This window comes from Lygodium microphyllum, chromosome 8 (genome assembly GCF_053477565.2).
Source record: "Lygodium microphyllum isolate KBCC chromosome 8, Lygodium_microphyllum_v1.1.10, whole genome shotgun sequence".
Taxonomy (NCBI): domain Eukaryota; kingdom Viridiplantae; phylum Streptophyta; class Polypodiopsida; order Schizaeales; family Lygodiaceae; genus Lygodium; species Lygodium microphyllum.
In genome coordinates, this window is record NC_141142.1 from 54,106,912 (window position 1) to 54,133,756 (window position 26,845).

At 42.0% G+C, this 26,845-nt stretch overlaps 1 protein-coding gene across 1 annotated transcript in view; it reads right to left on the reverse strand.

Moving 5' to 3' along the window:
* Positions 1–1,326: 1,326 nt before the first annotated feature.
* Positions 1,327–26,845, reverse strand: part of LOC148032295 (sorting nexin 2B-like) — a 95,218-nt gene continuing 69,699 nt past the window's right edge. Inside the window, exons 4-6 of the mRNA XM_087682939.1 lie at positions 4,254–4,514; positions 3,740–3,826; positions 1,327–1,727 (exon numbers count right to left, since the gene is read on the reverse strand). Of these exons, the coding sequence (XP_087539065.1) occupies positions 1,641–1,727; positions 3,740–3,826; positions 4,254–4,514 (435 nt within the window). The 3' untranslated portion in view covers positions 1,327–1,640. The remainder of the gene's footprint in view (positions 1,728–3,739; positions 3,827–4,253; positions 4,515–26,845) is intronic.

The following is a 26,845-nucleotide window of genomic DNA, read 5'->3' on the forward strand; positions in this document are numbered from 1 at the left end:
TTAAAATGAATCATGGAGATACGAAGAAGTTATAAAAATTTTAGAATATTGTAGTTAAAAATGTGATGTAAATTCCATTACTTTCAATATACCAAGAATGTTGGCCCTATTTAAATACACATACTTCATGGGGTATTTTTTACATGGCCATTAAAAGTGATAAGAGATCATTATCCTTTAGAACTATGAAGAAACAATAGGATCTTCAAAAAATTTGGCAATGCCATTAAAAGTCATGGAACCTCATTTTCCTTTAGAACTATGAAGAAACATTAACATCATAAATTTTCACTCTTTCAAGAAGGGCTACTTTTGAAAATTGAAAAATCTAGATCAATATGATTTTCAAGTTGTCTTAAGCCATTCAAGTGTCCAAGTATAGAGCTTGTATCGAACGATTTGAATGGTCCAATGAACTCCTTATATCACTTAAACTATACTAGCATTTATTGTGTGCTATCACACATATTCATGTGCATATGTATGCATGTACACACATGTATATATATTTTTATCTTGTGTGTGTGTGTGTGTGTGTGTGTAGCGAGAGAGAGAGAGAGAGAGAGAGAGAGGAGGAGGAGAAGAGAAGAGAAGAGAGACAATAGTAAATAAGAAAGGAGAGAGAATGTGGGAAGAAAAACAATGAGCTTTGAGACCAAACAAATGGACACACATAGATACATACATACATGGCTAGCTTCTTTGTGACTCGAACCATCATTGAACCTTCTTGCCACATGAAACGTGCATTTGTACATGAAGTCCCCAAATTGTTATTAACATCGGTTCTTTGAACCTCCACCAAAAGAACACTGGCATGAAGTGCCTAGTATATATGAAGAGAATGAATGCATACCTTATTGTAGCAACAAGACTTAACATAAATATAGGTACATATAATGTTTACTATGTTTTGCCACAAAGTCTTGTCCGCTAGACTCAATGGGTTATACAATAACTTTAATACTGCATCTACATGTGCATTACACTTTTATTTGTTAGCTTCATCACTATCATTTTGTACTTTCATAGATATTTAAATCCCAATGTTTAGACACCATAATATTAAGCCTATTGAAATTGTGAATATATCATTAATGTCTTTTCGTTTATATCAAGCTTTTGAGAACATTTTCACCTCATATACCCCAGCATTGAGTACAATCCCTTAAACATTGAAGAGACCTTTGTGTATCACCTCATGCAGCAATCAACTATATGGTTGTGGATACCTACCCAATGACATATTGATGATGATTGAAAGAAAGATCAAACTTAGTGACATCCAATTAAGCACATAACCTTCAGTCACTTACTTTCGTTGGCGAATAAATCTAGACCTTGCATAAAAGATTTTATAGTTTGATTGAACCACGGGATGTACTTGAAAAACTCAACCAATTCAAAGAATAATCAACCGACATAAAAGCAATGATCCTACAGCTCTCTTTAGCAGAGAACCAACATAGTGTACACATTTTTTCACGGAATTTTTGAATCACTTTTACAGCTCCACAAATGACCATGTGGAAAATCTGGTGGGTTGAGCTGTACAGAGCATTCCAATGTGCTAAATATGCACAAAACAGAATTATGGTAAGTAATTGTATGGTACAAAGCCTGCAGTGCTATTCTGAAGCTCAGCTAAAAGGGCCTGAATAGTGGGGACTCTGTTGCTTCTCCAGCAGAGAGGACCAAACATTTGCAACTCTTTCTGCATAACCAACCTGTCCAAACCAAGCAAATCAATCTCTCTCTCTCTCTCTCTCTCTCTCTCTCTCTCTCTCAAACGTATACAAGTCTACTCTCTTGTTTATATCTTTAAGCCATGTCCTCCTGTAAACAGAGTCAACTCTCTTCTTGTTTGTTTGTTTTATCCATGACGAGACATACCATGGATAAGTTCTAATCACCACTTCGGTCTGATGGTCATTCGGGCCTTCAATAGAGATTAATATGACCTTTTCTTTCAGCTTCTTCTCTCTTGAATTAAGCATGCAATTTAGCAACTAAAATACCCAAAAGTGTCCGTGTGGGCATAGGCGTGTGTGGGCCTGAATGCCTAAGGACCCAAATGACAAAGATTCGCCACACGATAGAAAAAGAAATCACAGTTGATCGTCACTATTGAAAAACCAACCGTTGCAGGCAATCCCTCACCACACAGCCTCTTGGTCAGCCATACGTGCAGCTGTACTCTACCTATACTGAAGGAGCAATGATCGTTTGCTTCTTGCTGCTCCCAATGATCGTTTGCTTCTTGCTGCTCCTTGAAATAGCCCGTATCCAAGAGCAAACCAAAAACATATGCATCAGCAAGTGTCAACATCACTTGCCCGGTCAAGATCTGTCCATCCTGTCATAGTGATCCCTCTCCATATGCAACCCTATAGGTCAGGTGCCTTACAAATAGCTGCATACCACATGACATGGAGACGTCAGTGGATGAATGTAACATGTATGGCCTCTGGCCAAGGCACATCTGGACATGAATTAGTTAGATGGGGGACCCCACAAATTATCCATAGAACTAACTGTGAGTCTGCGGAGACTCCGGATCCATCATGAACAGATCGGTAGGGTTTCTGATACAAACAGCTGTTGAGATATAGAAATTCCCTGAGGCAACTGAAAGATCTCTCAAAGAAGGAAGATGTGGAATCCCAAATCTGTCATCTGAACTCTTGATGCAGCAGCAACTTGTTCATGTTAGCAATATGCTCAGTATGGCTCCAAACAATAATCAAGTAATCACCAGAGACAATAATGAATGTGACTAACCCAGGCTGAGGTCACAAAATACATAACTTCTAGAAACCATGGTGAAGAAAGAAAATCTCAAACCTCCTGTGACAAGCCTGCTTCAGCCCTTTATATTTTCCACAAGAAAAGATCCTTTGAGCCCTGCACAATGACACCTATGCAAATCTAGATAGATGTGCACAAGTCTGGAGTAGACATCACTCCATGAGCCAATCCACATCAACGGATTAACTTTCCTGACAGACAAGCAGTGCCATAAAGCATGGGATTCCTTCCAACCATGCTTCTTGTTAGATGGTGATTTTTATTCACCCCTTCAACCAACCACTAAGCATTTCAATTGATTGGTAGATTGGAGCATACTTCAAGACTTCAGGCATAAGCTACATGCATTTCATGAGACTATTTTCCAGCCATGTTCATTAGATCAACTGTTTGCGAGCTCCCAGGGATAAACACGCTCACAAAAAGACATTTCCTGGCCATGTTTTACAAGGATATCAGTGTTCTTGTGGGGTGAAATGGTATACCATCCAAGTAGATTCAATCAAGGGCCAAGAGCTAAGAAGTGTGCAAGGAGGACAGCTTGAAATGGTATCTGTGACCTTCAAGGCACTGGTGGACTCATTCATCATCTTGTTCTCTCACTACAACCAGCATTTCAAGTTCCAAAAAGGCCACTATTACACAGTCAAAATAGAAAGAAGCCTGGCTTGAACATTGTCTAACATGAACCAATATCTACATATGTAACATGTCTTTTCCATAAGTGTTGTCCACTCTTCCACACCAGTAAATGCCAACAGAAGAGCTAACACCTACAAGCTGCCATTTCATATATGATAAGCAGTTTTTAAAATGCAAGGATTTTTTAACCAAGATCCCAAAAGGCATGTCCCCATACTTATCTCACTAAGCGGAAAAAAGACAATATACGAAAGGAATTGCAGGAAAGAAGAATGTTCGATTGGGTTACTTGATTATGGACAAATCCTTTCAGCATCTCCAAAAAGTCTCTTTGTCTTTCACGGTCAATGCGTTCTAATTCGATTCCATTGATTCCCTGTGAACAATCACGTGTGTAATCAACACTGAATTCAACATTGCCTACTCAGAGATTCCACAACAACAGCACATGGATCACAAGATCATTTAACATTCTGCTCTAAGGGAGCTTCGAAAGTTTGTTAATATAATTGCTTGAAAGTAACAGTTAATTTAAAAAATCATTGGAACCCATTGACATAAGTATGCCACATCTGTATGTCTTATCCATTCCAGTGGACTTTGAGATCAGGGTTACAATCATACTTGTGATAAATCATAAAGATGCCCAATTTGAAATGATAATATTCCAGGATCAGCTCATTGTTTAGATTTCTAACCTACAAGGTTGTTTCATGATAAGATAAATGCATATGGGCAGCAATTATTCTTTGTATCAGAGCATCAAAGGCCTATCTTGAAAGAAACACAGGGAAAGTGACTACCTTGATGCGTTCATATTCTCTCATGGCACAATCCCGTGCTTCCTCCATAGTTTTCAATACTTCTTTCAGCTCTTCAATTTTGCGGTTTCGTGTTTTGTCACCCCCAAAAATCTTAGAAGACGCAATACTCAACTTCTCAATTCGCGTACTGACGGAAGAGAGTTCTGACATTATTGTTTGCACCGTCAGCAAGGCATTGGATCGGTCACTGAAGGCTGCGTGGGCTGACTGCATGAGGCTAAGATACTCGTGCAACTGGTCCTGTCACATCACCAAAAACATCATTGTGTAAAATCAAAATCATTTTTAGATAGCCTAGTATCTACAAAAGCAAGGTATGCTTCTCCCCCAAGAAAGAAACACTCTATTAGAACATCTTTTCAGAAGAGTTTGGTTAGAATAAACAAAATCAAGCCTTACTAAACAGGAAATCATATTTAAAAAATATCAGAGAAGACATCCCAAGGCTGACCATACTCAAGGGAGAATCTGTCTAACAAACATTTTCGGTGTGTGTATGTGTGCGTGCATGCACGTGAGCACGTTGTCTTATGGTTCAGAAGATGGGACATGAAACTCTTAAGAGCAAGCCTATATGTGCCTGTGCGTGCACATGAGGACGTTGTCTTATGGTTAAGAAGATGGGACATGAAACTCTAAGAGCAAGCATATTTGGAAGATACATAAGGCTCGAATGAAATGGACATTGCTTAATGTACATTGCACTTGACTTTCATGCAAGACTTGAATATGCTTCACACTCATATGCCTTTTAGATGTGTGAATGCATTGGATGCTCAAAGACAATGTTTGAAGCATGGTGCATGAAGGATAGGAAGGAGTTTATTTTGGAGTAAACAAGCAAGACTTTTCGGGACTCATCAAAGTGTGGGTAGAGGAGGAAAAGCATGATTTTGGAGCTGATTAGCGTGGGTTTGGGGCTGTTTTGAAGGCGCAAACAGGGCTGCTCTAGGCAGGGAAAAGCGTGGGCTGAGTAAGCCACAAAAGGCTGGAGATAACAGGGTAAAAGTGTGTACACCAAGCATACATAATAGAGGGCCGATTTATAAGAGGAAGAACAGGCCCGAACTGTCTTCAGACAGAGCTGAACTATCATGAATAAGAGCAGGCCTAAATTGTTCTAACAAACATGTACACTGTTGTCCTGAATCAAGGAAGTAGTGCAGGGCTGATTTGATGCATCATAACAGGGCTGCTTCGAATCTCCATGTTAGGGCTGATTTATGCTGGATACAAAGGGCTGAACTGACATAAAACAAGGCTTAATTGATACAAACGAGAACAAGGTTATTCTCATGTCACAAGGACATGAAATTTTTCAGCTGCTTTAATCTTGCTAGTAACACTTGATTAATTTAATAATCGAATGTGCAAGGTTGTAAGGCACATGTGATACACATGGGAGTTATTTCATGGTTACAGGCCAAGGACCTCAAGGAGTCACTGGATGTCAAAGGCAAAAGTTGTGACAAGTTATGCCAGCTAGGCTTTGGTTGTCAATTGGTATCAGTTTTGACCCTAGGATAGCTATTTGACCAGTAAGTATCAATGATAACACTAGGGACTAGCACTAATTAATTAATTAGTCCCAAGCTAAGGGTAAATTGAGGTTGGGGACCACTCCAAGTTGCAAATGGCCTAGCCAATTTAATTATGGAGGGACACATTTAATTCTAGGCAAGGTCAAAAAGGCTGAAATTAATTTGATGACTAGTGGAAAGCCATTTAGTGTTGGCAGGCCGAGAGAGGGAGAGAAAGGAGACTACTGATCCATTTCTCTGCACAGAAATCAGCATTTGCTACAAATGAAAGCCATTAGAGGGCTCTACGAGGCAAGCAACAGCAGAGGGACTCTCTCCAAGGGCTGGTGACGGTATTGTTGATTAGACGACAGCGAATCTCAGATTTCTCTCTCATCTCAACATTCTCTCACCTTCTCCAGCCTATTCTCTGAAGATCTCAACACCTCTCAACCATTTGGAGTAGATCTCTATTGAATTTGGTGGACAATAGGGAAAATTCTGCTGTAAATCCTAAATTTCTGCAGAAATTAGGGTTTAGCAACCACCTTGGGACCCGTGCCATCCGTCACGGGCATTGTAAATTAAAATCAACACCTAAAATTCAAGAAATTGTCAAGGCTTTCAAATGCTAGCTCATCCATTGTGAATTGGGGCAACATTTGGCTAGTTGGTGGTTCCATTAGAGCAAGCCCTAGTGAAAATCAAGGGGCAATTGGCCCGAATTGCTTGTTGATTGTTTGTACAGCAAGGGGCTCTTGGATCAACAAAGGAGATTGTGAAATCTCCCATTTGGAGCAAATCTCAATCGAATTTGGTAGACAGCGGGGAGAATTCTACAGTAAACCCTAAATTTTTGCAGGATTTAGGGTTTAGCGGCCACCTTGGGACTCATGCCATCCATCATGGGCATTGTAAACTAAAATCAACACCTGAAATTCAAGGAAAGGTCAGGGCTTTCAGATGCAAGCTCATCCATTGTGAACTGGGACAACATTTGGCTAGTTGGTGGTTCCATTAGAGCAAGACCTGGGTGAAAATCAAGGAGCAATTGGCCTAAATTGCTTGCTAATTATTTGTACAAAAAGGGGCTTTTGGATCAACAAAGGAGATTGTGGCATGTCAAGAACATAGATGCAATTCTAAACAAGAGAGCATGTGCGTTGGGTGCATAACAGATCTCCAAAAGCAATAGAGATCCACCAATCTAGAACTAACTCACTATATATGAATAGTGAAGCTCAAGTACGTAACCAAAAATGCATCAAAGCTAACAAACCTCTTTAACAAGAGAAAGTACTAGGTGTACAAACCAAAGCTAAATCAGCCCACAGGCATAAATGTCTATAACAAGGACAATGTATGAATGAATCAATAAGTATATAAGAGTCTCTCACTAACTCAAGAGTCCAAGCTTTGCAAATGAAAATATCAAAGTGCTTCCATGGAAGCAAATCTAGAATGTCCAAGAGCAAAGCAAAGCTCAACACATATCTCATTACATTTAGGTACCCAAAGATGAAGCAATACATCCGGAAGTATATACCAACAATAAGTAGCCAAGCCCCTAAATGGGAACCATGAAACTTATAGCCACTATGAATATGTATCCAACGGAGCTCAAATCCAAAGCTTAGAGCTCAACATACACATATCCGTGCATAATAATCAATACCAAGCATCAATGTATCCATATCACATTCCCAAAGCATCAATAGGCATTCAATACATAAGCTTTCACAGTGAATGCTTGCTACCCACAATGTATAACATCAAAGGACCCTTCAAATGCCAATCTAAACAAGTTCTAATCAGTCCACAAGTCTTTCCCGAGCATCAATACATCATTTGACCATAACCAACAAGCCCCATAAGCAACAATAGAGCATTAAACAAGCAAATACTTGCTATCCAAACAATGAACTATGGGTCAATGGTTGACCTCACACATGCCAAGAATGCTCAAGATCGAAGCCACAAGTTCCGTGGAGGATGCCAAGTAACCAGGACAGCTGGCGCAAATCACACCAGAGATAACTTAGAGAAGACAACCAAGACAGCTGGTGCAAATCACGGGGTACTACTGCTGCCACTAGCCTAAATGCTCACTCGTTGGAGCTCAAACCAATGGTTGGAAGGTCCTAATCAATGTTGGGAAGGGTGGAATCAACCGGGGAAGCAATGGGACTAGTGCATACCTCATTGAGTAGTTGCCATGGAAGCTGCGAATAAAGCTCTTTTCCCGGGCTGAAGTTAATGTCAGTGAAGCAACAAGAGTGAGAGCACAAGAGAAAGCAAGAGAAAGCAAGAGCTATGGAGGTTCAAGCAAGAGAGAGCAAGAGGGTATGTGGGAACTCCAACAATCAAAATGTGCAACATGTCTTCCCTTATTCTAATGTCATAGAAAGAATAAAGAATAAAAGTGATAGCGATGGGTGGCCATCACCTGTAATGTCCAAGTGTGCGAGCACAATGTACAAAGTAAATGTAGGCAACTAGGCACAGTCGGCTTTTAACCCCCAACAGACAAAACTCAAATCCACTCAATCCTAAATAGTGTGAACACAACTGGATACAAACTGACAAGGCTCGAAAATGAAATGCGAGTACTAAAAGGAGTAAGCCTAGAGTGGAAGCACGCGAGCGGAAGCAATAGCTATGGTGGAAGGAGCAAGAGCAAGAGAGAGAGACACACACACAAGATGTGGGAACTCCAACAATCACAATGTGTGACCGGCCTTGCCTTATTCAAATGTCATTGAAAGAATAAAATACGAAGTGACATTAATAAGCGCTTTTATAGCATCCCAATGCCATCTGCCAGGTGTGGCCATATAACATGCCATAACTTCCGTTGCAAATGCTATGTCAGGAGGAGTGGCTATCATGATTCATAGCATACATCAAACTGCCCACTACGGATACATAAGGAATCTTGGTCATCTCGGCCTTCTACTCATCAAAATGCGGACAATTCGCTTGACTAAATCACATGAGAAGAAAGAGGACAGCCAATAGGCTTACCATCCTGCATATAAAACCGCTAAGGACTTTCTGGATATACTTCTTCTGTGATGACAGATAAAAAATTCCCATAGAGGGATTGCACGTGATGCGCATCCCAAGAATATGTAAGGCCTATCCCATGTCGTTCATCTCAAAGCTCATCTTGAGCTGAGTTTTCAAGGCATCCAACTCATCATGAGCGCTTCCAACAATAAGCATATCATCCACATAGAGTACCAAAATGATAAGACTACCATCACGATCCTTCTTCCTATATAAACACGGATCCATACCACTACGACTATATCCCTATGAATGCATAAAAGGATCAAACTTGTGGTACCATTCCCTAGATGCCCTTCTGTGATGACAGATAAAGGAGCCTTGTAGGGCAATCACACATGATGCGCATCCCAAGAATATATGAGACATGTCCCATGTCGTTCATCTCAAAGCTCATCTTGAGCTGAGTTTTCAAGGCATCCAGCTCATCATGAGCGCTTCCAACAATAAGCATATCATCCACATAGAGTATCAAAAATGATAAGGCTGCCATCACAAGCCTTCTTCGTGTATAAACACGGATCCATAGCACTACGGCTATATTCCTGTGAATGCATAAAAGCATCAAACTTGTGGTACCATTCTCTAGGTACCTGCTTAAGGCCATAAAGGCTCTTTCACGACTTGTATACTAGGTGTTTCCTACCTTTTTTCTAAAAGCCTTAGGCTGCTGCATATAAATCTCATCATACAAGCCCCCATGTAGAAAAGTTGTCTTTACATCCATCTAATAAAGGTCCAAATCTAGCTAAGCAACCAATGCTAATACCAAGCGTGGGGTCATCATTTTGACCACGGGAGAAAAGACTTCATCGAATTCAACACTATGTTTCTACTTAAAACCCTTAGCTACCAATTTGACCTTAAAAGCAGACTTGGGGTGTCCAGGGATACTTTTCAACTTGTATACGCACTTGCATGGCAAAGCCTTCTTGCCACTAGGCGAAGGAACCAAATGCCATGTATGGTTTGTCTATAAGGAGTCAAACTCTGACTGCATAGCTCTGTCCCATAAGGGACTATCATCTTTGTGCATGGTCCCATCATAAGAGAGAGGCTCACTTACACCTATCACCACAACATAATCCATGAAGGACGTAAGGCACTTAAGCTAATGTCTAGCTCTGGTAGAGCATCTCAAAACAAATTGATCTTGCACAATAGATAGATCCTCAGCCATTGGAGTACCAATTGTTGCAGACTGTCTAGCTAGTTGTACGGGAGCAAGAGGCTCCTCCTGAAAGATAACCCTACGTACTTCAACTACTTACTTAGGCTACTTATGCATCTTTTCCTCATGGAAAATGACATAATGGTTGCACATAACCCTGCGAGCCTATGGATCCCATAGGCGATAGCCGATTTCACATGCATCCCCATAACCAAGAAAGATCCATTTCACGAACTTAGGATCCAGCTTATTGTGCTTGTCCTTGGAAACATGGCAAAATGCCTCACAACCAAAGACACGTAAATGAGTATAGGATAGAGGTTTCCTAGTCCATACCTACTCTGCAACCTAGTAATCAATAGCAATACAAGGGGACCTATTAATCAAGTATACGACAATAGTAATTGTCTCAGTCTAAAAGTGTTGTGGTAAGCCTACCTGGCTAAGCATACTACCGACTAGAATTGTCATATTCATACATTCGGCAATACCATTCTAGGGAAGGGTCAACTAATGCTTAATATCTCGCTCATCTCAAAACTACTCAAAAGCTTTTGAGACATACTTACCTCCATTATCGCACCTTAGATAATTCAGCCTATATCCAAACTGGTTTTCAACAAGAGCAAGCCAACGTTGAAAGATAGACAAGACATCCAATTTCTTAAAAGGGTAAACCCAGACCTTATGTGAGTAATCATTAATGAAGCTGACAAAGTACTTTGCACCACCTAGCAACTAACGAAGCATGGAATCACATACATCTGAATGAAGAAGAGTCAAAGTCTCACCCATGCGCTTCATACCAGACTTTTTATGCGCACTACGTGTCTACCTACCATATACACAATTATCACAAGACTCAAAACTTTACAGTCTTGGTAAGCATTTTCATCCCCTTCAAAGACATGTGTGAATATAGTCAACTAACCCAACTACAAGCAAGGGTTAGAGGGTGCTAGACTTAGTACCACGTGAAATATCAAGATTCCCACAGATAATGTTTCATGAGGAATCACCAAAAGAGACAATATAACCTACATCATCCAAGGTGGCAACAAAGATAAGGTTCTTCGTAAGAGTTAGTACATGACGTACATCAAAAGTGAACATGTTGTCTAAACCAAACTGCAGTAGGACATCACTAATACCAACTATCTCCAATGCCATGTCATTACCCAAATGCACAGATCTAATCATACAGCGATAGAAGTGAAACCTCTCTATGAGAGGTCACATAAAAGGAAGCCCTTGAATCTATCAACCAACACTGAGTATAGCCTGATACAGCATCAATCAACTATGAAGCATCCAAGGAAGAGGCTACCAATATAATATCATCAAATATATCACGCTACACCACATTAATCTCCTCAATCTTGACGCTAGACTTACTAGGCACAATGATGTGACTATCATTCTTATCCTGCACTTTATCCTTTTCCTTTTCCTTGTGCTCATCTTCGCGCATTTTATAACACTTTTGAATATGACCCACTTTACCACAATGATGGTAAGTAAGACTGGACTTACGGCCATGGGACCTACTGTGTGATTATCCACATGTCCTAGACTTAGACCTGTTAGAGTCTCTACCATGGCCATTTCCATCCTACTAGCCTCTCACGGTCAATGCATGTGACTCATGGGAAGCATCTACATTCTTTCTATTCACCTCTTCTATCAAGAGGGCACTCTCAACATCCTGCAATTTCAGCCCATCCTGAGCACATAGAACCGTATGGAAAGTGTTCCACAATTCAAGTAGAGTACCAAGTAAAAACAAAGGATGCGAAGTATCCTTGAACTTAATCTCTTATGAAGCTGAATGGCTGATGGAGTTAAACTCATTCAAGTGTGCACACATAGAAGTTGCTTCCTTAATGGGAAGGTCCATCAATTGTTTCAACCAATACATTTAAGATGCAGAACTTTGCTTGTCATAAAGATTCTTAATTTGTGTCCATGCAATCTGATTTTCAGTTACAACATTATAGTAAGCCTACTTAGAGAGTGATAAAATGATTATGGACTTGCATAGCTCATCCAATTCATCCCAATCCTCGGCCGCAATGTTTTTGGGTTTGGCAGCCCCATTTTTTAGTGGTCTAACTCGCAATTTCTATACTAAAACTGCCATTTCTGAGTCTTTCAATAGTTGTAGTTGGTCCCATCTAGTTTCTCAATATTAAAGATAGCAATCTCATGAGAACCACCAGCCATAAGGAGACCAAGCAAGTGCACGGAAAGGCAAAACAGGCTGCTGTACTTTCCTACAAATCAACCCCAAAACCACTGCTAAATCACGCCGGAAACAAGAGACACTACCAAAGTAATGAGCAATCCACAAATTGTAAGCAAAAGATTGTCAAGACAAGGTAACTATTCTCATAAACAGTGCAAAGAACTACAATTGCAGCATGCTGTCACGCCGGAAACAAGAGACACTACCAAAGTAATGAGCAATCCACAAATTGTAAGCAAAAGATTGTCAAGACAAGGTAACTATTCTCATAAACAGTGCAAAGAACTACAATTGCAGCATGCTGAAAATAGAGTACAGCAATAAGAAATCAAAGCCAAGTATGAGCTATCACTGCTAAACTGCAAACTGTAACTATCAAGGATATCTTGCACAATGCGGATATGTACAAACAACTAGCAGTCAGTAAATATGTGACCAGTACTCAACGCTATCAACCTCAAAGTGTCAAAGTGAAATACATCTAATGGCATAACAATCATGCATGTAGTAGGTCTCACAGGAAACAGAAGAGACATGCCAAAGGCACAATTGACTGAGCAAGAGTAATAAAAGCTCAATACATAGCCATGTCAGGTGTATGCATCACTGACAACGATCTAATAGAGGTAGGTGCAGGCCCAAAGAAAAATGTCAGAGCAGCCAACTAGGCATCCACTGCGTACATATAGCATGAAGAGAGGATAGACATGAAGGGAACATCCCACTGTCTCATTCTAAAGAGTTCAAGCTCAACTGCAATCCAATATGCTATAGAACATCCAATGTCAAGTAAACAACTCAATACATAAACCCAACTAGCTCCCACTAAAGAAAAAGTCGAAAGCCAACTAAGCAACAAGCTCAATTCATCAAGTGAATAGCATCCAAACATCCAAGATACAAGTAGCAACATCAGGCCTAGTAAAGATCTTCAAGCCCGTAAATGTAGCATCCAAGAAATGAAGACTGTCAATGTTGAAGCATCCAAGCTTCAATCTCAGCTTAAGAGCATGTTAGGAGCATAACCAAGTATGTGGGATCAATGGCATACATCAATGTATCCAATAGATATCCCGAATAGGTAGCAATAGGCATAAGCTTTTCCCAAATAAATGGCATTCAGCCCTGTTATCACAACAGGGAAATCTCTATGAAAACTAAGCCAAAAGTGTACTCAAATTGGCTCAATAGCATCTTATAACATTGGCATAGCATCCCCAAGTAATCCGGCATCAAATAGACATCCTGAGAAGCATAAGTGACCTCCAAAAAATAAGGTAACTGCTGTCTTGAATTGTATTACAATAGGCTGCCCTGTTTGCACAGTCAATAGCTGAAGCTCGATGACTCAAAACCAAATGCTCAATGTCAAATATTAGTGCTAAGGGTGCCAAAGATGATTGCCCGATACGGAAGCTAGAGGAGATACCAAATGGGGCAGGAAGAGAAGCAGGGATAGCAAGTGCAAACTTGCTGCCTGCTGCCCCTCTTACTGTTGCTTATGCTGCCCACAACAGGGCCACAATGATTACTATGGCCAAGGGAAGACTTGGACCAAGCCTCAACAAGCCTTTGATCACTGGGAAGGAGAAGAGCACCAACTCATACCTCTCCAAGTTGAGCCATGGCTACCATGAAACCTTTGAAATGTAGATATTTGAATGCAAGCTGATGGGTCAAGCTCGAGCTCTCAAGGAAGAAGGCTCTAATACCAATTAAAGGGAGTAAGCTCGGTGTGGAAGCACACAAGCAAAAGCAAGAGCTATGGTGGAAGGAGAGAGAGAGAGAGAGAGAGAGAGAGAGAGAGAGAGAGAGAAAAAATATAGGAACTCCAATAGTCACAATGTGTGACCAACCTTCCCTTATTCAAATGACTCTGAAAGAATAAAGAATGCAGTGACAGTGATAGGCACCCACCACTTATAATGTACAAGTGTGTGGGTATTGTCAGTGTAACTAATACACAAGCGGCTAGGTAGAAGCACCTTTACCCCCCAACAAGTACATAACTCACTATAAAAGCTCCTTTAACTCCATCAAATTCGAAGCTCACATCCAAGACATGAACAATATGAAATACATAAAAGACATGAAATATTAACATCTCCTCTCACATCTTGGGAGTAGCTAAAGGCCTAAAATACACATGTAACTAACAAATGCATAAAACCTTTTAAAAGCATCCAATGCCTCGCTTTTCAACTTAAGCAAGTAAACCCATAGCTTTCTAGAATGGTCATCAATAAAAGATAAAATAACGAAAACCACTGTGAGGTTTTATTAGCATGGTACATACATCAGAATGGACTAAATCCAAGATACATGCCTTCCTAGAGGCTCCATGAGAATATGAACTCTTTACATGTTTTCCCAAAACACGATCATCATAAAAGTCAAGCTTTGAGTTTTTCACATCAACTCTTTCAAATGAAAAAAGTGCATGTAAACCCTTTTGGCTCATGTGTCCAAGACACTTGTGCCATAACTCCATGTGTGACTGCACTTCTACACTGCAACAAACTTTCTAAGAAATGCCTTGCAATGGAGATAACATAGGGTTCCCTATTTACCGCCTCTAGTGACTAGCATAGACCCTTTCTGTATCTTTCACGTTCCACCACCAAAGGTAGTGAAGTAACCCCTACAGTCTAGCTGCCCAACAGAAAGCAAGCTCTTCTTAATGCTAGATATATACCTAACATCATGAATGACCAATTCCTGACCATTTTCAAAAGCCAGGTGTATGGTGCCCATTCCTTCAACATCACATGCATGGTTATTGCCTAGGTAGAATTTCCCAAGGTTACCTGCTGCATAAGAAGAAAAACGCTCCAAAGATGGAGTTACATGAAATGAAGCACCACTGTCAACAATCCACAATTGTGACAAATCATCATGAGCAGACAAGGCATCTATCACATCCCTTTTAGTGATATACATCTATTCCACTATCATAGTATGTGAATCTGAAGATCCAACCAACAAATCAACATCTTTATCTTTTTCTATCTCCTCAATAACAACATTAGATACCACATTTGCCTTTTCTGTTTCTTTAGGGGTAGAGCTGCCATCCTTCTCATTCTTTTTGCCTTTTGCATTGGCCTAGTTCTTGTATTCTTGCTCCTTTTTACAGTACTCGCAATCGGGATTTTTATACCAATTGCATCCACACTAATAGTAAGTGACATCTTGCTATTTTTCCTTGCTTCTACTGCGATTTTGGTTCTTATTTGCAGCATTTGTCATCTTTTCAATTTGTCCTCTTTTCAATTCGTCCTCTTACATTATAGGTTGATCCATCCTTTCCCCACTTGCCTTGCGTCTAATCCCCTCATTGAGAATAGAACCATGCACACCATCAAATGTCACAAGTTGGAGTTGTTGCTCAATGATACAACCAATGCTTCCCATGAATCTCACAAAGTCATGAGCAAGAAAATAGTCCTCAGCTTAGGATCAAAAGCTGGCAAGCCTGCATCATGTAACTAACTCAAAATACTAGTGAAAGTATATAAATGCTTTGAGGCAAGCTTAGACTCATCAAGCTTCAAGTTGACTAACTTTCGCATGAGATGTACCTGATTGACAGGAGTTGTATTCTCATACATAGCCTTGAGTTTCTCCCAAACTGCATAAACAATGGTAAGTCCCTTGATATCAACCAAGATATCATCTATGACAACCATTTTAATATAAATAACGGCTTTCTTATTCATTTTAGCCCAATCCTCATCTGACAAAGCAACAGGCTTATGTTCTACCAAAGCATTATCACAATCCTTCAAAAAAAGTATACCCTATATACAATCTTTCCAAAGATCAAAGCCATTGCCATCAAATTTACGAATCTCAAAAAGATTCAGTGTGTCAAATATAGATGCACTGTCAGCCAACTTCAGTAATAAAAGACTGCAATAAAATACCGAATACTTTCAGCCAAGAGCAAGGTTGCTGAATATAACAGCAAGTACACACACTTGCACTTCTGAAGGTGTCCAAGAAGCAAATGTTTTGCTGCAATTTCAGTCCCAAGTGCTGATTACAACATGTACATGAATCAAATTTAATACATTTACATAAAAATGACAGCTCTTGCTTCAATATTACATCACCATAATGCCCAAATGCAATAACCCAAGTGTTGTATGTACCACTATTTCACCGCATAATGAGCATCCAGCGATACATGTACCAAGAGAAGCTGACCTTTTATAACATTTGATACATCCCAAGTCCAAATTTCTCCCATTCAGTAGTGAATCTGCTGTAATTTCACTGTCAAGGCACAAATTGGCTCAAAATGCATCACCAATGCGAAAAGCCCCAAAATTTTTGCAGTAAATCTGCCCCGATTGCATTAATTCATCATCCTGAGTATCAAATAAGGGCAAATGTTGCAGAAATTTCACAAATTCTGCAAACCCCAAATGTCATATTCAATTGTGCACAAACTACAGTGAAATTGGCTCAGCTAAGCAAAAATTCACTTGTGTATGAAAAGGCCCAAATTTTTTGAGGCAAATGCACACAATGTCTGCAATTTCTGGGTCAAATGTCACTATTCTGCATGACCAGCATCAAATCCGAGAAAAGCCCAAAATCTTCAGTCGTAAATCTACACAGATTTGAGTCCTGTGCTTGCACGCACCAATCCCTGTTAATGATAAGGGGGTCTACTTGCTATTAGTATTTTTTAAAAATGTCAAAAAAGACTGAAAATGTGTCGAGGAGCCAAGCCATTGACCTATGACGTGTCGCCTCATGCCTGTTGGCTGCTAGGACTGCGTGTGTCCGTCTGATGTGCCGCCCGCTACTGTTCAACCTGCCTGCAATCGACCCCACCAGCCGGTCTTCTATCCCATCAGCTGCAGTTCACACCTGTCGGCTGCTCCTGACAGCTGACGCCTGCAGAAACCTACCGTACCTGCCTGTCACTTCACACCTGCTATCACGACTGCCACGCCTGCTGTCACCTCACACCTGCTAGTCAAAACTGACCACTTATTGACTATGGCTGCCTGTCACTATCCTTGGGTAACGCACACTCTTGTCAATGCGCTAATACCAGTTTGAAGAGCACGAGAGAAAGCACTCAGGTAGTGTGTGGTCACTCCAGGTGTGTTCAGCTGTGTAGTGCAGTGAGAGAGTGAAGAGTCGAGAGATGGGTGAGTACCAATGTGGTACACACAAAGAATAAAAGAATGTATTTATATTTAGGGTACGGTACACTGATACCCACAAGAGTGTGTTCACATGTGTAAATAAATATATACATGCAAGTAGCATAAGAGTAGCGTAAGGGCCTTTACACCCAACAAAGGGCCTTCCGCAAGCGATACACATGACCCTCCTTATCATACACTTTGAAACCTAGAGGCTGATTAGCATAAATCTCCTCCTGAAGGCCATCATTCCAGAATGCAGACTTCACATCCATCTAATACACAAGCCAATGGTGATGGGCTGCAAGAGCTAGAACAACCCAAACGGTAGACATATAGGGGGTCAGAACAAAGGTCTTTGAGTCGTTTAAACCTAGATTATATCAAAATCCTTGGCAACAAACCTTGCCTTATGCCAAGTATGTTAAACAAAAAAATTGGTACTTCACATTAAACCTTATTTACCTAATTTAAACAACCCAAAACTCAAACTTTAATGCTATAGAGTGTTTTTGTATCCCAAAAGTAAACTCCTACAATTGAGTTCGTTCTGGTTCCTCATCTATGAATATAGGTTGTGTACTTGTTACTTGGCATCCCATTCCATGCTAGCCATTACCCCTCATCAAAACGTGGCTGTCCAGCCTCACTGACGATTGCTGCCACCTTCTTTAGCATCTGGCACCCTGATTTCACCTGCCACCTAGCCTCCTGCAGTCACTCTACTGCTGCATTTACTACCTGGCAGCTGATATCAGCAATCTGCCTTCATCCAGGACATGTCCTACCTGTGTTTTGCAGCTGTGCAGACTGCCCAGCATCGGATCTCGCTCTTCCATCTCTCACCCAGCTCCAAACTACTGCATGTGACCAGCTGCATCATTTTTCCAGGCAATACACTGCTGCATTTACCAGGGTCCAGTTCCGTCCTCAAAGACTGCTGCATTTTTGTTTCCAGCCTGCTACCCTGTCATCTACAGGCTCTTCTCAGGCCCTTGTACTGCTGATTACAACATGTGGGATAGATCTATGGTGGACATCACACTTCAACTACTCCCACAGTCCGCTCCCACGAGAGTCATCATCTGTTGGACAGCTCTGCCTTTGAGCACTTTGTACACACATTCATTCATTTTTAGCATTCCTTCATTCACTTAAAGAGCTATCTTTCTTCTCTATTTGCGTTTTTTCATTTTTGTCTAAGTTATTGTGTTTCAGTTGTGTTTGTACATTCTGCATTTCCTTAGTGCAAACCCTAGCATACCTTCACATGGTATCAAAGCCGGTGCTCTTCTAGACATTATCATGTGGCTATCGTCACCATGGTGGCTTGGTTTGTGGACGATACACGAACAACATGCAGCGGGGATGCTACAATGCCTTTTCAAGCTTCACCATCACTGGAGGTCTTGAGGAGACATTATGACCTCAATGAGGACAACACATCATTTTCTTCACATTCTTTACTAGATATAAGGCAAATGACAGACAAGAAGCTCAGAGAATTCATGCATATCAAATATCGCAGCTACACTCATATTTCCCTAGACCACAAGCATCACAAAAAATTTGATGGTGAGGATGGCCACCTCTCCTTTCATGAAGGACATACCACATTCAAAGCAACTAGCGATCCATCTTCTTTATCACAGCTGAGCCTGATGTCGGGTTTGTATAACCCCTTTGAGTTATATGGAAGAAAACCCTTTTCTATTCCCCTTTTTGGTGTGCAAGATCCAGATTATGACTAGTTTGAATATGTTAATTACACTACTAGAGGAGACTCTAGAAGCAAACATACATTCACATGTATAGCTGACATTGTACCTTCTATTTCATATGAGCATGTTATCGCTGTTAATCATTTGTAATTCCCTTCTATCCTTCCCTTTCCTACTCCTTACTTAGATTCTCTTTCCTTTTCTTCCAAAAGCTTAGGTTTAAATTTAACCTTTCCATCCAGCACAATAGAATTAAGATCTTAAGCTTCCGCTCCTAGCACATTTTCTTTTCCACATGTGAATGCCACTCTATACCCTAGTATATTATTATCCAGATTACCACTCCTAAACATTGTACTTTACACACACAAGTGAGCACATCTATCTATCTTGGGAAGGCTGCATTGGGTATCCCCTTCACTCACCCTAGACATGCACCTCCAGCTCCTCTAACACAAAGATTGTCGTTCTCTACTTATGGGGTGCCACCACACATTCCATCCGCCACTTAAACACAATGATATCCACCCTCTACTTATGGCACGCCATCACACACTCTGTGGCCTGCTCCGAGACACAAATTTCCATCCTCTGCTAGTGTACCTATCCATCTCCGTGGGCTACTCATGCAGCTACCATGTATAAAAAATAATAGGTATAATTTGATACAATGTCAAAATAAGTGTCAATCCAAAGAGATGGTGGGGTTTGCGGGGAGTAACACAGAGTGTATACAACAAACACTGAGAGGGAAGAGAAACGCAGAAACACGAGAAAAGCATGGTGATGATACACTAAATCCTGCTATGAGAAGAAAAACCGATACAACAAAGCCGAAGCTTAGAAGATAAGTGCATTGTCTTGTCTGAATCAGGCAACAGCACCTATGGAAATCTGCACATGAAGGAAGCGAAATGCAGTTCTACAGGCAATGGGCTATCGAAGTAATCACTAGAAGGTGAAAGTGTTGAGAAACCCTTCACCCGCAGTTTGCATTTTTGTGTTTTTGCGTTTTGCGTTTAGGGTTTGCAGCCCCAAAAAGGGGTGCCATCTTAGACTAACTGTGGCTATTTATAGGCCACTCTCTCATTCATTCCTTACGGCTAATTCAATAAGTCCGTCACCTCTTCTCTCCAACCTCTCCACTACCCTCACACCCCTTCAAGAGGACATTGCGGTTCGTGGTTTGTGATTGTCTTCATCATCTTCCTTGTGCTACAGCACCTTTGGTCCCTTGTATCACATTCACTCCATGATTCAGAACTTTATCATTCCATTCATCAGAGTTTCTTCTCTCTTCTCTTCTCTTCTCCATGTTTGCCGAGTTCACTCAGTGTTCCTCTCCCAAACCCTACTGTCTCGCTGGTACATCATCTTTTGACATGGTATCAGAGTTGGATACTGCTCAAATAGTAGCAAAGATCCTCCACTCCAATGAAGGCAAAGACCGGTGGCGGGTTCGGAATCCGCTTCTCTTCTTCTTCCACTGCATCAAAATCTCATTTTTTTAGGTTTCAGGTGTTTTCAGCTTGCTGCCCACACCCCTTTCGCAGAGGACATCGCAGTCTTAGCTGTCCCTTGCTGTCATCTACATTCTGGCGCCTGTTTCTAGCCTTCCACCTGCAGTTTGCAGCTATTTACAGCAAAGCGACTGTTGCTGATCACTCTCCATTTAGAAAACAATCTCGTTTTTGCAAATTTCAAGTATTTCAGCTTGCTACCCACACCCCAAACGTAGAGGACATCGCGGTCCAAGTTGGCCATTGCTGTCTACAACAGTTTGGCGCCTGTTTCTAGCCTATCACACACTGTTCGGAGCTAATTTTAGCATATTGACTGCTGCTGCTGTTTTTTCCTACGTCTTTAGTATTTCTCTCTCCTGCAGTCTATTCTCCCTGCGTTTTTAGTCTTTCTCTCTCCTGCAACCTACGTTTTTAGTCTTTCTCTCACCTACTACCTACGTTTTTAGTCTTTCTCTCTCCTCACCTGCGTTTTTCTACTAGTTGCAACCTCTTACTACTGGTCACATCCTCCTCCCACTAGCAGCTCACTTCCAGCCCTTCCACTATCCTCCCACCCCTTGAGGTGGACATTGCGGTTTGTGCTTCACACTGCCCTCACACCCCTTAAGGCAGACATTGTGGTTCGTGGTTCATGGTGACTGACCTCTTCCTTCTTCAGCAAGGCACACTGTTATCCATGGCTTCTTTACCAATAGATGACCAGGCTACTAGATGCTCCTACTGTGACATCACTGGCCACATCACCGATGCTTGCCAACTTCGACCTTTGCTCCCCACCCCTCCGGAGTATATGCATCTTCCACCAGGCACTCCTTGTGCCACCTCTACTTTCTGGGCCACAGAGATCGTTTTGCATCGGCTATCAGAGTACTATACTCAGGGCAATAAGACGCATCCGATACGCACTAAGTCCTTTCGAGCACATGGAGGATCGATTGGCGCTACGACCTCCTAGAGATTGTCGCAATGCCAGCAACAGTCTTCTCCCACTTATTTTCAGGTATAGGGCTTCACGACCTACGGATCTGCAGTCCACTCCATCGAGAGACAGTGATTGTTTGATACCGTCTCCTTGTCAGTCCGCTCCTTTGAGAGACAGTGGCTGCTCAACTCCTTCCTCTTCTTCGGCTACCCAGTCCACTCCACTGAGAAACAACAATTATTGCCCACCTCTTGCTCATTCTGAGCCCCACCCTTCCCCACCCTTAACTCCTCAGGTTCGAGAGGCTACCTCTGGGAGCTCTTCCACACCCAAGATACCTTCGGCACGATTGCCGGCACTTTCTTCGTCATCAAACATTTCGGAGTCCATGATCCATGAGTTTTTGGATTCCCTATCTATTTCAGAGGGGGATTCAAAGGAGAATGTTATTTCTTTGCCCTCAGAGAGGGTATCTACTTCTACTTTGACTTCAGCGGGGGCCCCTCCACCTCCCACCTCAGAGGGGAAACCTACTCCACATGAAGCTCTTCATCCATTCTCTACTTTCTTGGGGTGGCTGTCTTCGACCAGTCATCTCTTCTACTGCTACCCAAGATCTTTAGGTACCACATAGATCAGGACCTCGAAGATTTAGTCGCGACTTAGTAACGAGGCCTTCGTATTCCTTTCAGCATGGATGCACGGAGCTAGTGGCTTCTCTCCCGAGGTTGAGTTTCGGGTTCTCCAACTCACTCTGTCTACTGTTCTTTACTGCAGATTCCCTTTCTAGTGGAAATCTTGGATCTTAGGGATCCTCTACATCTTCTTCCTCCTCTTCTCTTCTTGCCTTCGTCCCTTAGTCAGCATGGAGACACCTCCCGAGATCGAGTACGAGCATATCCTTATGGTTCTCGGCACCACACAAAGTCTGACATTCCTCCTATGCATTGCATGTTTTCATCATCTTTGTACTAGGACGCTTGGGCAAGTGAACAATTTTCCCACGAGGGACATTGTCCAAGTAGCACCTGCTGCATGAGCATTCTTCAGCATGTAGCATTGCATCTCCACTTCACTCTTCTCTTGTTCCCCTTTTTGGGCCTGAGAGGGGGTGTTGAGAAACCCTTCACCCGCAGTTTGCATTTTTGCGTTTGTGTGTTTTGCGTTTAGGGTTTGCAGCTCCAAAAAGAGGCGCCATCTTAGACTGACCGAGGCTATTTATAGGCCACTCTCTCATTCATTCCTTACGGCTGATTCATTCAATCCGTCACCTCTTCTCTCCAGTCTCTCCACTACCCTCACACTCCTTCAGGAGAACATTGCGGTTCGTGGTTTGTGGTTATCTTCATCATCTTCCTTGTGCTACGACACCCTTGGTCCCTTGTATCGCATTCACTCCATGATTCAGAACTTTATCATCATTCCATTGATCAGAGTCTCTTCTCTCTTCTCTTCTCTTCTCCATGTTTACCGAGTTCACTCCATGTTCCTCCCCGCAAACCCTACTATCGCACTGGTACATCAACTTTTGACAGAAAGACAATTGTCGAGGAAGTGGACCATGATCCTCTAGCGCAATCAAAGATGTGGAAGATGATCATCAGTTGTTGAGGGAGTGAATCACAGTCCTCTGATGCCGAGGAGTAACCTATCTAGCAAAATGCAAATCTCAAAGTGTTGGAGCTATTAAACGCAGGGAGAGCAGCCCAGATGTTGACACCAGGTGGATAATGATGACGCCATATGATGGAAGATGAGCCGGCTAGCAAAACACAAGTCCCAGCAGCCTCTATGACAAACGAGTGACACCAGCTGATGGAGGAGGAGCCAAGCAGAAAAACGTAGGTCCTAGCGCCCCCTAAGCTAGACGAGTGACACTAGGTGATGGAAGAGAAGCCAAGCTAACTTTATCATCATTCCATTAATCAGAGTCTCTTCTCTCTTCTCTTCTCTTCTCCATGTTTACCGAGTTCACTCCGTGTTCCTCCCCGCAAACCCTACTATCGCACTGGTACATCAACTTTTGACAGAAAGACAATTGTTGAAGAAGTGGACCATGATCCTCTAGCGCAATCAAAGATGTGGAAGATGATCATCAGTTGTTGAGGGAGTGAATCACAGTCCTCTGATGCCGAGGAGTAACCTATCTAGCAAAATGCAAATCCCAAAGTGTTGGAGCTATTAAACGCAGGGAGAGCAGCCCAGATGTTGACACCAGGTGGATAATGATGACGCCATATGATGGAAGATGAGCCGGCTAGCAAAACACAAGTCCCAGCAGCCTCTATGACAAACGAGTGACACCAGCTGATGGAGGAGGAGCCAAGCACAAAAACGTAGGTCCTAGCGCCCCCTAAGCTAGACGAGTGACACTAGGTGATGGAAGAGAAGCCAGGCTACAAAAATGTAGATCCCAGAAGCCCCTATGATAGAGGAGTGGTGAAATCACTAACGCTCGGTGATGGAGATTGTCGCTAGAGGCTAGGATATTGATACTAACCTGGAGAAGATGTCGCCAGGCAAGGAGAAGGCCTCCAAACTCAAAAAGGCAAGTGAAGATGGAGCCTGAAGGAAAAGGGTGTTGGCGCCAAGGAGATGATGGTGATACTAGGTAGAGGATGCTCCAAGCGTAAGGCTTTATGATGAAATAGGGCGCCTGAAGCAGAAAAGGAAGGGTAAAGACAGCCACAAACCATGAACTACAATGTCCCCCTGAAGAGGTGTGAGGGCAGTGTCAGTGGGGCTAGTGAGAGAAGGGAAGGGTGTCTGATGACGGAGCAATAGAGGTGAAGAATGATTGAAGAGTGGTGGAGCGATGAAGAATGAATGAAGTGACTACCTATTTATAGACATAAGTTGTCTAGGGTGGCGCACCATTGTATGGGCGCCCATTGAAAAAGTGACCAAAATATAGACACTAGCCCTTTTTTGGCTTGTTAGTGCAAAACCCTAAAATGAAGTATGTAAACTAAAGAAATGGTTTCTCAACCCCATGCCCACGCCCAATGAATCCACGTCCACTTATGGATCCACTACGCACACATCCCATTTGCATGGTGGGGTGGGCACTCTCCAATTAATCCCCCTACTGTACTCTACTCTCCCACCCTAGCCACCCTACTCACTCCACACTAACACTCCAATTACTATTGCTGAGAATGTCTTTATGGATAAGATTCGTTTTAACGGGTCGAATTTCTAATCTAACTATTAGAATTTGCCGATTCTATGGGCATCGCCCAATGTAATTTGTGTGGTCTAGACATTTATTAAAGTATCAATGTAAGGTGTGTACACCTAGTGTCTTAGAAACTTAAAGTAGTGACACTAGGCTCTAGAGTAAAATAAACCTAACTCTAGTTAGTTGGTGGAAAGCTGGTTAGGTCAATCCTTAACCTAAACATAAGTTGTACTTTCACTCTATCTTTCATTCTAGCAAGTATACTCTACTCTTTTTGCTTCAGCTCACTCTCTTGCTATCATTGTCTCTCCTCTCTCTCTCCATAGCTAGCTACCATTTTCCAACATTTGGTATCAGAGTAGCTTGTACGCGCGGATTCCGTTCAGCCACCATCAACCGGTGCCATCGCGCCCAAGGTCCTACTGTTGCCAGCTTGGTTTTCAACTCGAGGAAGAGTTTTCAGCTGCTATGAGGTGCTGCTGAAGTGGAGGAGTTGTAGCTAAGCCATCTCATCTACTCCAAATCTGTCCATCTGCTCTAGATTTGTCTAGTTCAGCCATCAGCTCCAAATCTGTCCAATTGCTCCAGATCTTTCTAGCTCAGTCATCTGCTCCAGATCTGCTGTTTTCAGCCTGCATGCAATCCAACGCGCAGCCTTGCACATAGCCTGAGGAGCTGCTGTTTTGCAAGAGATGCTGCTGTTTTCAGCTCTGCCAATCATTTTCTCAGCTTTGCCCGCCATTTTCTTGGTCTTACCCACCGATTTCTCCAAACCCTAAAAAGTGCAGAAACCCTAATTTTCAGATTTGGAGTTTTCTCAAAATTCCTAGAATTTCCAGTCTATTTCAACCATCTCTTCTCGAATCTCAGCTTGTACTGCCCAAAAATTTGGGGCTTTTGCCCGATTGGAGGCCCTTTGCACAAATTGTTACCAAACTCATAGACACTATGCAATTTCTTCCACATTGGCTTAAGAAAATTTGGGGCTTTTCAGTTTTTTGGATCCAACACGCATCACGAGGCATATTTCAGCTGCTGTTCACTACTTGTGCACATCCCGAGGCGACATTTCTGCAGAAATTCCAGTTGTAAGGTACAAATTTCTTCAATTTCTTTGAAATTTTAGAAAGAAATTTGGTGCTTTTGCCCAACATGCACTCCAAGGCAAGCAACAAGCAATTACAACAACATTTAATTACTGTTACAGTCAGATAGCGTAGAGAATTCTGGGAAAATTCAGTAAATTTTGGTAAGAATCAACACTAAGTTGTTGTATTTTGTACTTTTGTGGGCACACATTTCGAGGCGGGTGTGGTACACAGTACAGCAGTATAGTGCTGTAATTTACTAGCTGAGTGCTGATTTGGGTGGCATTGTGCACACTTTGACATTTGTGTGACAATTTGGTACTTGTTTCTTAATCCCGTGGGGGATTTTGGTACTCTGAGGAGTATACTCTATACTTCAGCATTGAAGTATTTGGCTGCAGATTTTTGTCTATCATTGACAACATGGCACGTCAGGGGAATAATGATTAGAGCAACATCCTTGGTGTCCTCACTTAGGAGGACAAACTTGATGGCTCAAACTACCCATTGTGGAGTTTTATGGTCCGTAACCTTCTTGTGGCGAAGGACTTGTGGGACTATGTTACAAGTGATTTGCAGCGACCAAGAGGTCTTGCACCTCAGACACCTCAACGTAATGCTCGAGGACAGGTTGTTGGTAGTGATATTGGTGCTACTACTGCTACTGATCCTCCTCTCCCTCCTACTGAGGATCAGAGGAAATGGGACTCAAAAGATGCACAGGCACTTGCTTTGATTGCCTTGTCAGTGAAAAGGGCAATTATTCCGCACATTCGGTCTTGTAAGACCTCGAAATCAGCATGGGATGTACTTGAGCGTATGTTTGCAGCACGTAATGAGGTCGGGATATCCTATCTCTGTAGAGAGTTGGCCAATGTGACCATGGATGAAGGTGATAGCATGACAGAGCACCTTACTCACATACAAGATTTACGTGAGCAGCTACTCAATGTTGATGAGGTCATT